This window comes from Meleagris gallopavo, chromosome 1 (genome assembly GCF_905368555.1).
Source record: "Meleagris gallopavo chromosome 1, MGAL_WU_HG_1.1, whole genome shotgun sequence".
Taxonomy (NCBI): Eukaryota; Metazoa; Chordata; class Aves; order Galliformes; family Phasianidae; genus Meleagris; species Meleagris gallopavo.
In genome coordinates, this window is record NC_139404.1 from 65,922,565 (window position 1) to 65,936,871 (window position 14,307).

The 14,307-nt window shown below is 34.7% G+C and overlaps 1 protein-coding gene across 11 annotated transcripts in view; it reads left to right on the top strand.

Annotated features, from left to right (window-relative positions):
* The window catches only part of C2CD5 (C2 calcium dependent domain containing 5), a 65,426-nt gene that overhangs the window by 18,450 nt on the left and 32,669 nt on the right, over positions 1-14,307 (top strand). For all 11 annotated transcript variants that reach the window (XR_014885228.1, XR_014885229.1, XR_014885233.1 and 8 more), the window contains 2 exons: positions 1,370-1,455; positions 7,169-7,277. Coding sequence is in view for 8 of the 11 variants with exons in the window: in XM_085231597.1 (XP_085087723.1) it covers positions 1,370-1,455; positions 7,169-7,277 (195 nt within the window). In the remaining 3 variants the exon portion in view is untranslated. The remainder of the gene's footprint in view (positions 1-1,369; positions 1,456-7,168; positions 7,278-14,307) is intronic.

A 14,307-nucleotide genomic window follows, 5' to 3' on the forward strand; every position in this document is an offset into this window, starting at 1 on the left:
TGTTCTTTATCCTTTTTCTTAGTGCTTTCCTGAATGTAGGTGCATTTTATTGCAGTGTCCAGTTAGCTCTGATGGTTCTAGAGACAATAAGTACCAGCGATAGCGTATTTTTAGGCATGAAATATTACCAAGAAAATGTGATTCACCAGTATTGTGTTTATTGTAGGAAAAACACAATCTTGGTATGTGCTTATTTTTTACCTTTTTATAGCGAATGCTATAGTTACACATATAACCTGCATCTCGCAGCGCTTAGTTAACCGCATAACATGTTGTTCCTTGACAACAGATCCTTGATGGCAAAGATGTTTATGTATCTGATAAATTTTAGAGCTCTTCAGAGAAGTTCCCTAGTTAGGGGCTGGGGTGGAAGTGCAATATGCAAAAAAAACTAACAATTAGCCATGATATGCAAAAATATAATTTATTTGTTATTCTTCATTTACAGATGATCTGCAGGTTATGTGTATGAAAATGTAGTAATCAGATAAGTGGAGCAGTTTGAAATTCTGGGCAGTATTGCTGAATTTATCTGATTGAATCAAATGAGTGAATATCTCACGGTGTTTATATTAAAAAAATATCGCTACCATATGTTTCAGTTCAAATGATTTGTGTTAGCTTTGCAATTCTCAGTTTCACTCATGCAATGTACAGCTACTGCTGAAATAGTGTGCAGTCACTTCCCAGTGGTTAGGAAAGGTGATTTGGTTATGCTGAAAATCTGGGAGGCAGGTTTTTTTCTTTCTTTTTTTCTTTTTGTTTTTTTTTTAAACCAATAATGCAAGTAGAGAAGTATAGCTTATTATAAAGAAATGCAGCAGAATTGTTCAATGATGTTAATGGTAACATTGCAGCCCTTTTTAGGTAAGGACTCTGAAACTCTAATGATGCTGAATCTTTCTGTGGAAGGCACAGCAGGGAGATCTATATGTCTGTTCTACTATAAAATGTAGAGGTTGGTGACCCTGCCTGTGGCAGGGGGGTTGGAGCTTGATGATCCTTGAGGTCCCTTCCAACCCAAACCATTCTGTGGTTCTATACTGAAATTAAAGCTTTGTGTCATACAAAAGAATTGCAAACCCAGATCTTCAAAGACATGTCAGGAAATTTTTATCCAAATCTATAGTGATTAAAAACACTGCTAGGAATTTTAAAAATAAACTTAAAAATCCATCACCTTCATACCCTGCCCCACTCGCAAAACTCAAGTGCTTAAATGCTCAGCATTTTTTTTGGTGGAAATTTAAGGGAATAGTTTGTATGGTTTTCAATCACAGCTTCACATATTTTTAAATTGACGTTTGATTGCAAATGATAATATGTTTTTATTTATCTTTTAAATGTCATTTGTACTGGTACTCTTTAGGAATGGGCAGTGGGAGTGCTGGAAAAGAAGGGGGGCCATTTAAAACTCTCTTAAGGCAGCAGACTCAGTCAGCTCTGGAACAAAGGGTAAGGCATTTTATACTTATATTTCTGATATACTAAAGAGAAAATTAAGCTTGTAGTAAGTTTCCTGTTACTGTCTGTTTTAAAAGATGCATCTTTTTGTCTGAAAGTTTACTATAGATATTGAATATTTAATAGACATTGAATAATTAGAATTCAGGTGAGTTTTTTTAATATATTATTAAAGCCGTAAGAGTAGTGGAAGTAAGTGTAGTGTGTGCACGTTAGTGCTTACATGCAAGTGATTACAGTGGATATTACAAAACAGGTACAGCATAACTTACTGCTGTTTGGTGTCTAAGTTTTAGATGTATGTGTCTATTTAGTACTCTGCTGTCACATATTTGGTTGAATTTTTGTAGAAGCCAAAGTCAGAAAGATTGAAATAACTTCAGACAAGGTGAAAGTCCCATAATTAATTGAGAAAACTGATATTTGGAAGAAAATAGAGTTGTTGCATAGTACTTCAGAACTTGTTTGTTCTACATGAAATGATGTGCATGTAGCATTTGTAAGATGATAACTTCAACAATTCAGTTCCCAAACAGTAAAAGGGGTTTACAAGTTTTGGAGGAACCTCTGTAAGACCAAAAATTCAATTTGTTTATATGCTACCAATCCATACTGAATATAGAGCAAAATAAAAACAGTGTTTTAAATTCCTTTCGATTGTTTAAAGATGTTTATGAGGTCTTTGCAGTATGTTTACAATATATTCTGGTATGATTAAAATGCTGTGTTATTAACGAGATGTCTTGAGAGAAGAAATATGGAATATTCTGCTATCTGGGGGAAAAAAATAAATGATTATAATTACAAATCTGTATACCTGTAGAACCTGTGTAAGTTGTTGAAAACAAAATCAGGTGTGTCTGTGAAATAGAAGTGAATAGCTGCTATTTTGAGTCAAGTGGATGATTCTTTTCTCATTTCTTGTGTTGTCCATTGCTAAGAGAGGATCGCCTCATAGGTTCTGTAGAAGGCGGGTATGTTCTACAACGTTGTGTGACTCTTTATAGTTTTTTGGTTTTTGTTCTTGTTTTTTGTTTTTTTTGTATTGAAAATTTCTAAGCAATCATTTCTAATCTTTGGATTTTCTTTGTGAGGTTTCTTCAGATTTCTTTGGAATCTTGCTTATGCAGGAATTTTGTATATTTTTTAGTTTTTCTCATTTGTTTTAAAGCATTTATCAGGTATACTTTGGCTTAATTTATATTTTGCATGTTCATAGATTTCAGATGTAATTTCTCTTTTAAATCCATAGCTTTGCTTTTAATGCTGTTGCTTGGAGGAAAAAAATACCTTCAAAAAGATCCATTTCTCTCTCTTACCTTTTTCTCCTAATGTTTTAGACGTTTCATGACTTATCTACTATTTATTCAGGAAGCTTCTTAAAAACAATTAAAAATGTAAAATCAGCACAGTTAACATATATCTGGAATTTGAATTATTTGCCAATTATTTTGATAAGACCTGTATACTGCCAAGTTGAAGAAATACCATAAAATGAGGTGGAAACATGTTGAATCTGTTATTAATTCTAAGATGATCGATACGTAGCAAAGCATGCAGACTATTAATTGACACACACAAAATTGCTTCTGTTGTCTTTCTGATAATTTTATGTTGGATTTGTTTTTTGTTGCACTTGCCCTCTTTCAGATACTTAGAATGAATAAAAAAGGTGGGGGGAGACATTTAGCTCAACATGTCTTTGGCACTCAGAAGAACTTTTTGTCTGTTTCACTGTTCCACATGTACACAATGCATTGTAGTTACGTGGATTCTTTAGGGCAGCACCTAAGCAAAGAGCAAAATTGATTTGTGTGTTATATTGCCATGTGTTGAAAGTATACTAAGCTCTTTTGAATCTTAGCTAAGATTATTTGAGCATATGGGTACTGCTAAGGCGTGTTATAAGCAGCTTATTTAACTGGATGTCTTGTCAGCTTTTTTAATCAAATATGTGTTAGTCTGTTACTTAATAAACTGAATTAGAAATCAGAAGAGATTTTGTTAGAAGAATTGTCTTAACTTACTTTTTTTCCGGGGAAAGTACACCAGCCATGGAAAATGTGTACATGTGTTGTTTAATATAAATATATTTTTAGCAGTTCACAGGATCCCTGTTGATTGCAGGTGTTAACTGTATGACACAGCTATCTTTCTGTGTACTTCTGCCTAGAAATGTGTACTGCCTCTCTCAGCAGGCAAAAATTAGCCTGTGTTTTCACACGTGCAGTCAAGCACTGCTCTTATTGTAATTCCTCTCTCTTTCAAACTCAACTTGGACAAATGCTGTTAGTCCTCCGTATTTGCATTCTGCTAGTGCTTGAGAGATCTTTATTGCTGCCTTTACAAAACAGAGATCCACTGGTATTCATCTGTGAAGAGCACTGCTGGATCACTGTTGTGTTACAACGCAGTTCTCTCTCTGATTCTTTTGGCTGCACTGCTGCCTTAAGCAACTTTTCTTTCCAGTGACTTCTTACTCCTATCCAAGTCACCCCTCAGTTCATTTGAAATAAAAATTTTGAGATTATTTGGCCATCTGGTGCGAAGTTGATACGCTAAAGAGAAAATTAAGCTTGTAGTAGGTTTCCTGTTACTGCACAGCAAACATGTCTACAATAAAGTAACTCAAACAGGAAGTAAACAGTATTTTGGTATGGATGACATCTCTACTCTGGCTTGGTGCCAGAAGCTCCATGAATGTGTCAGCATCACAAGCAATACCTGAGGGAATGGCACCGTGGTAGGAATAAGGGAATGGCTGGATAGAAAGCTGAGAACTGCTTCCCTGGCACTAGCACCACAGTATGTCTGTGTGTGTGGCCTTGTTCCATGTTCCATTTTTCATTATTTTATGTGTAATGTATGTAAAATGCAGTTTGAATACTAGCAATACATGTATGTATACACGCAAGCATTTTAAAGCACTGTATTAAACATGGCAATTACTTTCTTGTAGCCTCATCAAGCTTTCTCCAAATGCTGGCTGTAAAATCTCAGTGTAGTTGCAAGGATTAAATCCATTATGTACTTTTTTGAGAGTCCCTGCAATGAATAACTGAGAAATGATGTAGTGAATTAGAATCACAGAATATGCTGAGTTTGACGAGACCTACAAGGATCACTGAGTCCAGCACCCAATGTACCAATTAGTATTGGTAAAAATAATTGGCTGTCTTCGGTTGTAGCTTGGAAAATTAAGGTCATCATGTCTTCACACAGATGGGAAGATTCTGTGTTCGTACACCTTATCTTGAAGGTCCATTGTGAAGTACAGTAATGGAGGAAATTTATAATACACAACTATGGCATCTGGTTCAAAGGAAGTCTGTTTTCTGTGCAACAAGAATGGCTTTAAACTTTAAACAAAGTATTACAGATCACCACATGTAGTTGAGGCTGGGTCTTGTGGTATATTGACTAATACGATAATAAATAAACCCTTCTGAGAGAGCTTGGGAAAAAATAGAAATAAAAGGCTATTGTAATAAGTGACGGCCCTCTGTGTGCATCAGAAGGAGTGAGACACATTGTTAAAGGAGTAAGAGCGTGTTTGAGTATTTCAGTGACTTGTTTAGAGTTGTTTGCGTGTGAAATTAATGGAGAGGACATAGGTCTAATTTTAGCATATTACATGTGAGTATACTGATTGAGACAAAATGATGCTGTTAGTGAACTAAGTTTGTAAACTAAGCAGGCTGGTGTCTGAACATGTTAAAATTACTTGCAGTGTGAAGCCTGACAAAAATGTGTAAAGTAGCTTCTGAATACAGATTAATAAGCATTTGATTTCCTTGTACTTTAGAGCACAGAGTGAAAACATTTACTTTGTTCACTACGTATGCTAAGTATAGCCTAAGAGTGAATATATGTATATTTCATACAGATAGCGTGCACTGAAGTTTCTATAATCAGTTTCTACTGTTCTAAGAAAGCTAGTTACTAATTTTTAACATTACTAATGCAGGATAACTATTCAAGGGACACAGCAAATGTATGTTTGCTGTATATGTATATATTTTGTGTATTTTTAAGTTGCACGTAGTGGTTGTCATGGAATTACACAGGAGAAAAAGTATTGTCACTGTTGTGAATCAGTTGATGAAACTGTACCGGGATTTTATGTTTTTTTGGCAGAAAACTGTATAGGAAAGAAGTAGATTGTGTTGTGGTCAGGGTCTTTGGCTGCTCTGATAACTTGCAGAGCACTTCAAGATCTGGTGTAACCTTCTGGTGGAATCTTTTCTCTACTCCTCTATAGAGATCCATTGGTGCTCCTGAAGACAGATCAGCCAGGCAGATTCGCAGATTCCTCTTGTGAAGTCGTCCTACTTTTTAATCACTTCATGAAACACAACGACAGTAGTTTGTTTTGTTTTGTTGTGGTTTTTTTTTTTTTTTTTTTGCTTGTGGTAGGCAGTATTGTTATTATTGATGACAAAATTTGCTGCAGTTTTGAAATTCTGTAAAAGTGAAAATGCAGAAAAAACGTAATTTGCAGGACTTCTTAAGAATTGTAAGAGTTCTAGTAAACTTCACGTGGGTGGTAGTAATTCTGAAGTGGTCATTTTAAAAGTTGCCTAGGACTTTTGTTCAAAAGGGCTTTTCATGCCATGTATTGCTGGAAGAACCACGATCCTCATTTAATTTGCAGCATGTACACTGTTTAGGTGGAAGCTCAGCTGCACTGTACTGTTGTAAGTGCTTTAAGTATGCGAGAAAGGAACTTCTACTGTACTTTCTCTCATATACAGTTACGCTGTTTATTTTATCCATTTAACCAGTCATCACTACACAAACTACGATTGCATGATTTTTCTTTGTATTTTTGCCTCTCCGTTGAGAATTGCTGAACACTAACCTGTCACCTTTCCCCCCATAAATGTGCTATAGAGTGTGTAATACTGTAGAAAATAAAATATTCCCATTTTTGTGTTCACCACATTTAAATATGAAAGTTTTTGTCATGTATGTAATGAAAAATTGCTATTATCTCTTAATGACCTCTTGTATTAATATTTTCAAACCGTTGCTAAAACTTATTAATTTCAATTATGAATTTGTAAAACTCATTTAAACAAATGAAATTGGAAATGAATTTCCTTGGTTTAAGAACTTAGTTGTATTTCATAGAAGACTTAAACATTCGTCTTTTGGAATAAAGCTTACTACTTATCTTTAGAGCTCTTGACACTTGCAGAGCAATCTGCTAATATATTTATAAACGTGTCCTCCTGTATTAAGACATTCACTGTTCTTACAGAACTGCAGTTAGCGTTACCCTGTGCTTCAGGATCGAACTGCATTCAGTTATAACAGTAAGCCCTGGAAAATGGAGAAAAATAATCCTTTATTTTTTATCAGTTAACAAACTTGTGTTGCTTAGCTGCCTTCTTAAAGGCAGACCAACGAAAGCTTTGTTAACTCAAACATGTAAAGCTTTGATTACTAATTAATACTATGTTAGGATGCAACTCTATGGGGGAAAAGTATTTTTACATTTTTAGGATAACTCTGCTTTTCTTATACTGTTGGTATGTGAAGATGTATGGTTACATAGTGCCTAGTAAGCCTGAAGGATACGCTTGGCCCTCTGTAACTGCTTTATTTGTATTTCAGGGCAATGATCAGTTCACTGCATGTTTAGTGACAATTAGCAGTAGTTGATGAACAGTCATTTGATGCTTGTTTTTAATCGTGACAGGAATTTCCATTTTTTACCTTGACGGCCTTTCCACCAGGCTTCCTTGTCCACGTTGGTGGTGTTGTTAGTGCCCGTTCTGTGAAGCTCTTGGATCGCATTCACAATCCTGGTACGTTGACACAATACATCTCTCCTAAGTTCTGTCGTGATAACCAATCCTTAAAATGTTATGAGGTAGTAGTATTTTTATTAATACAAATATATTCTAACAGTATATTAAGAGCAATAATTGAAGCTTGTAAAGTAGTATGCATTCAGAGGGTTTGTCTTCAGTGAGAAATCGCTCATCAAGTTAGTGAAATTCTAGTAGTACGTGGGATCCATTAACTTCACACCAAGAACTGTCTTTGAATTATCGAGACTACTTATTTTTGGCTACTTCTGAATATTAAAGCATGAGGCAAGCTTTCCTTTCAAACAAAAATCAGATGAAATACTTAGAAAACATTTATAAGTGTATATAATTTTTAGCTCTTTGAAATCCATAAGGACTAATCTCTGCATTCTAGCTCAATATGTGTTTTTAACCTCTGTTGATAAAACCTTTGGACTGTTATTTTTTTACTTAAAAACATACACAGAACAATTTTTTAGTGGTTTTGTCTAATACTTACCTGGGAACTCCAGTAATGGAACATGTATTTTGCATGTTTCTGAAATCAACATTACGTGACTCTGAATACTTTTGGTGTTACATTAACTGATACAAGTAGAAGTGCTCTGTAAAAAGTTGGAGTTAATCAGTGCACTTAAAATGTAAGCAGATGAAAGAATACAGTAACACCTGTAGTAGTTTTGCATGCACTGGCCAGGAGTAACAGAACATAAAGTTTGTGCAAATGCATCTTTTTCAAAAAAATTAAAAAAATAAAAAAATTAACAAGAAATCTCTCTCCTTCAAGGCAGCTAATTTTTGAAGCAGGAAGATTGTTGCTGGATTAAACTGATAATATGAAATAAAATCCCAGACTTGATTTGAATTCAAGTAAACTACTTTAGGAAATTTTTAAAGCATTTGAGTACCGAATACTGTTCTTTTTTCCCTATTTTTAAGCTTTTGTTTATGAAGTAGAGAGAATATTAAGAGTAATGTCAATGTATAATGTGTTTGTTCTTTTTTATACAAATTTGTCTCAAGCGTCTGTATTTTAACATATGTGATACAGATATGACATCTCATGTACAGATTAATTTATGATACAGAACATTGACATGTGAAATATACTATATGATAAGACAAAATGAAAAAACTGAAAGCAGGAGAAGAATGTGAAATAGAGACGCACATTTGCACAGTTAAGTGACTTTTTGCAACTTAAGGGGTTTTTTTTTGTGATTTTTTGGATTGCTCCTGACGAGTGTATGTAACATACATGATACTTCAAACTCAGAGTATTGCAAAAAAAGGAAAACTGAAAAAAGGGAGTGAAAGGACGTCCCAGTGGGAGGGAAAGTGAAGAAGTAGAAATAAATTCTGATGTGGTGATGGTCATACAAAGCATTTGGGTCAAGTTTGTAAATTAATTGAATTACTTAAGCTGGCAAGTGAATATGCAGGAAATTGTAGAAGAGGAAAAAAGACTAAAAGAGGTTGTTTGAGAACTTACCAATTGCACAGTAATTGCTATTTATTGTACACTTTGATCACGCCTAGTGCTAGATTGCTATAGCATGCTCCTTTTTTCCCTTTCAGCCTCTTATTAACTCTGCTGTCTGTGTCTTTCCAGTTCCTGTGGAGTGATCTTGTCAATTGTGTTCTTGTTGGTAGTTTTTTTTTTTTCACTTTTCTGCTCCTATAACTGATCTACTAATTTGCTGTTTTGAACTCAGCCTTTGTCGGAATTATGGGTAACACAAGATCATACAAACTGCTAGACTGGAATAGTTTCAATTCAGGTATTTTACTAGTCATTCAGTACTACATATGCTGACAGAAATTATGGCAGCTCAGTGAAGTTCTTAGATGTGCTGTAGGATATTAATTAGGTTAATGCTTCAAATTTAAATCTGTTTAATGGTGACATGCCTCAATGTCTTGTTCTAATGTTGTTAAAGGCTTTCTTTAAAACTGCAAAACATTGTTTTAGTATAAAATAGTATTCCTAAGATCAATATTATACTAATCTGAAAAGCCTTGCGTCTAGAAAACAAGTAAAGCTAGGTAAAGAGAATGGATTCTGATTTTACACAGTTGCGATCATGTCAAATGTGATCGTTGTTGTTGTTTTGTTTTATTTTGCATGATCTTGCACTTTCTTTAATAATGGCTGTACTTCTGTTACTTTCAGGAAATCAATGAATATGTTTGTTCTAAATATTTGACGTAAAGTATGCTGAAAGCCAGAAAAATAGACTAAAGAAGATGGTCTCTTCAGAGAGGGTAGTATGTTGTCTAGAATGTGCTGGTTCACAAATCTTGTATTGTAAGATAGAATTATCTTGCAAGTTTTACAACAGAATTATTTAAACTTTTAAATCTCTTCAAAACCTATTGTGAAAAAGCCCCAGTCTTCTACTTTTTATGCTGTTTCAGGGATCAGAGTATGTAACATCTTCATACAGCTCCTGAGAAAATGGAAGAGTTATGGTGCAGTCTACATAACAGCTGTGTAGAGTACTGGCCTCTTACAGGGAGAAATAAAAACAATCTCCTTTCTTAAACATTCCCTTTCTTCATTCTTGGAATATAAAATGGTATGGAAGAAGCAGAGGTGTAACTTCCACGTTTGTAATATCCAAGTCAGTGAAGCCTGCCAAACATTGCTGTTTTTAAAACTGACACAGTAAAAGGGCAGAAAGGTGACTTTGAGGGGTTTGTTTTTCCCCAGAATCAAACTTGCCTTCCTGTTACTGAAATGTTGCGTGCACATCTGTATTGTGTCTTTGGAAATTGTACACAGTCATGCTCCAAACTTTAGTTTAATTATCTATATACGTTTTTCATTTTACAGATAGTTCAATTACCAGTAGTATGTGAAACCACGGCTAATTTTTTTGTCCTTGTTTCTTCCCACATTAAATGTCCTGGAACATCAGAATTAGGAGGTTTTATGGCTTTTTTGTCTGTTTTATTTTTGTTTATTTTCTTGTTATGAAATAGAATCTTTTAATTTGAATTTTAATTTTCATATGAAAATAATGTTATGAAATTTCCAGATTTATTATTGGTGTAGTGTAGCCTGGTTCAAGATGTTTCATGTTATTATGGAAATTTTATTAGAATAATGGAGTAAATTAATTGTGTACTGACACTAAACTGCATTAAACTAGGCTAGAAAGTGATGCAGTAACGTAAGCCTACAAAACTAAAGGCCAGCTGGTCATGACTTCATTTCAAAACAATGGCCTAAATTGTTTAGAGGTGACAGAAGAATGAAGACATAAGTCTGTTATATGCATTTATACCCAGAGGTGTTGGTTATGCAGAAATTCTGGAATAGAGAAGCCTAAATCAAGCACTAATTTTAGAGTTAATACTTCTCTGAGAGACAGAACTATCTGTTTCTGTTGCCTTGATATGTGTCATCAGCTCCCTACTAATCAGTCTTGATTTATCTTATTGGTCAGGGACTGAGTGAGTCGTATTCACTTTTGTTGATTTTTCGTTGCCAGGGATGTTGCTGAACAAGAGACCGAAGGAATACAGTAGATCAGGTGTTACATGTGATGTGCAGTAGATTTTGTAGTAGAGTTCAGATGATATACTTTAACTCTGTCTTAGACTGAAATAATGACAGTGTTGTGTAAATCTGCTACTATTGAGAAATCTAAGATTTCTGTTCATCTCCTTCTTCTAGATGTTTCTTGCCAAGTCTCTTGTTACTTGGCATGAAGGAGAGGAGAGGCTTTTAAAGGTTGAGGAGAACAGTACTGTGCATTTACATTACATTCCTGTTAGCAAGGATGTAATCACAAGCATAAGTAGGCTAAAATTATTTTCTTTTTAGAAGCTATTTAGGCTTCATAAGGATATGGAAAGAAATTCCTTTTCTTTCTTTGCTGATGGTCAGGAGTTTAATTGTGTAAGATACAGCAACATTTGATGAAAAGATGCAGAGATTTGAGCATGCTTGAAAATCAAACATAGAAATAAGGAAGGATTTGAATTTGATGAAGGGAAAATAAACTTCTTAAATTACAAATTGTGTATGGTTAAATAACAATTGTTACACATTTGTGAAGTTAGCAATAAGCAATGGTCAGGATGAATCTGCAGTATAAATGTAGAGGGGCAAGAGCACAAATCTGTGGAAACGAGGGGGCTACTGGATTACATTTCTGTGGTATTCTGGAAGAGGGTGTTAAAGATGTATTGTAAGTATGAAAGTGTGAAAGGAGTCCTAGGTCCAGCAGGCTGGATCTTTGTTGGCTTTTCCTTAAGGGTAAATACAGAGAAGAAAGGTTCCTAAGCAAGTAAAAGAAACTTGTTCAGTAGAGACCGCTTCCACATACAGTCATTTCATAGACTAATGTATCCGGTGTACTCAAGTAATTACATTTTCAACCTCCTGCTTCAGGGAGCTGCTCTAATAATGCTTCTTTGGCTCCAGTAGTCAGAAATGTTAAAGGAACAAAGATTGTTAATATAATTCCCAGGGCTCTTCTGAGCTCCTTGTGTGATATTCCTGACTTGTTATTGGAGTGTGCAATTCTCCAGAGTGCTTGTTTCTTACATGAGAAAAGGCGAGAGGAAAGCTTGAAAAAGTTTTGATTCTGAAACTGAATGCTTTCTGTGATGGAAATACAAACATACAGTGGATGTGCAAATTACATTTCTTACTGCTATCTGGAGTGGTAATGTGGTGCACTTGAAAAAAATGCAGTAGGAAACGTCAGAATGTTTTCATTATAGTCTGAAGTTCAGATCTTTAAAAACAAACAAACAAACAAAAAAACTCCGCAACTAAATTTTAAGGTTGACCTCTAGCTTTTTCTTGAAGAATTTCCAGGTTGACTTGTAACACATCAGTGTGTATTGATAGAATGATGGTACAGCAGTTGTCAGGGGATTTTCTGAATGCAGAAGAGTGAATAAAAGCTACATGGTGTCTGAATGAATCTTTAACTTTTTGTTCTTTATTAATACGTGTATTAAATTATGATGTTTTTTCAGTAATATTTTACTCTGCTTTTTTGCTCTGAAATGTTTATTTTCAGAGGAGTGAGTATTTTCAAATGGTTTTTATGATTAATGTGAATGATTTTTGAATATTCTCTTTTGAAGCAGATGCACTCTTAAGGAAATAATTTCCTTTGGAACTGCGTGTGTGATTTTTCATATAATGAGTTTTGAGCAGATGTCTGTGTAATTGAACAAAGGTTCATCGTTGTCAGTGACTATTCAGGTATCCTCTTAAAGCTTCATATAATAACAAATTTTACATTTAAAGTCTTAACACTAAGTACTGCTATTTAGTTTGTTTTAGTTGATCTAAAATCTCTCTGAAATTTGGTTAATGATGTAAGAGTCAGCATAGACTTTTTGCTGCACAGATGCTTCAATGCAGCTATTGCTTATGACACCACTACAGTTTGAACTGGTAGTACATGAGAGAGACAACTGTGGTCTTGAAGAAAGTTGTTGTTGCAGATCACTTGTCCTAATTTCAAAACATGAGGTTTGACTAAAACGATTATCCTGATATCATGGTTTTGCTCCATGTTTTGTGATGAGTTTTGGTCAGCCTTATGCTGTGCCACTCTACAATTGGAAAGACATAGTTGTACAGTTTCTTACTTTGTCCAAGGTATATTAGAAGAAAACTGGAACAATGCTAGTTGAAATGACACCTTTCAAAATACTACAAAACAACAGACAAACATGTATTTGTAAAATGCTGACAGAGTTTTAGGAAACTGGAATGTAATTTGCAGATTATACAAGTTCTAACTGACCTTAGCAGGATAATAGGAACTGCAGTGGGTAAATGTTAATGGATAAGATCCATTTTCCAAGCTGAATTAGGCACAAAAGCTCTTCTCTTCCTTCTTAGTTTGAGTACTAAGTTCTTCAGTACACCATGTTTCTCATTGGAAAAAAAATAAGGTTTTTTTTTTCTCATTCACTTTGTAGTTTAAATTCTGCTAGACAGTGAAATCTGTCTTTGATCTTCTGCAGAAATATTTTCAGTGTTTTTTGTAACTTTTGAGTTGTTTTGTCTCCATGCAGTCTTGTTGAAGTCCTGTAGGAAAGACTCCTTGGATCCAGAAGTTTAGAGAAGGTTCTTCTGCTAGTGTGACTAGCAAAAACAGAAATGCGTGGTTGTGAAGGTATACGAGTACAGGCTGTGGAAGGTCTGTGGATCTGCGCATGTAACAGTTAAAGCATGAGGAGTGTAAACAATGAATAGGAAATGCAGAAGCAGTATGAATTTCTGCCAGATAATGTCATCTTATTTCTGCAGTTGTGCACTGAGGGAATTTGTCTGCATGGCAGTCAGCCAGAAAGTGGTAGTCTTGTCTGTGAACATCTGTGTTTGTTGAGAGATTAATCTCTTATTTTCTTTGAAGTTCTGTGTGGTTCTTTCAGTGACTGCATTAGATAAAATAACATTCTTGCGTGCTTTAAGTTTCCAGGTATTTGGACTTGTTTAAGACTTTAAAACATAGCCATAGTTCATTTTTTGATACTAGTTATTAAATAGACACCGAGCGGTTTTTAAAAATGTGTTTTGTTTACAGCAGAGTATCTCCAGTTTTGACTGACAGTCCCATCATTTCAAGATGTCCTTTGAATATTGCTTGTTTTAGAATCAGTTGCACTTACTGTGCCTAAATGACAAGGCAACAGGTAGAAGTTAAAATGAGGAGTATCGTTACTAGCTGGCACCTCATCAAAGAAGTAGACTGTCCCTGTTACTGTAATAGGATCAATTAAAACATTCCTGTATGGTACTTAGTGTCCCAGTTGATTTGTTATAGGTGGAGCCTTGTACACAGCTACAAGGACGTCAGTTTTAGAGAATGAATGACTGATTGAGATGATACTAAAAGCTAGTGACACAATTAGGTGTGACACAGTTAATTTTCTAGAGACAATTTAGTTACGGTGTTTAACATTTTATTATACCTAAACAGCATTTTTGAAACTTATAGTGCTAGGAAAGTATGGTGAGGATTAAACCTTTATTTTTAAGAGT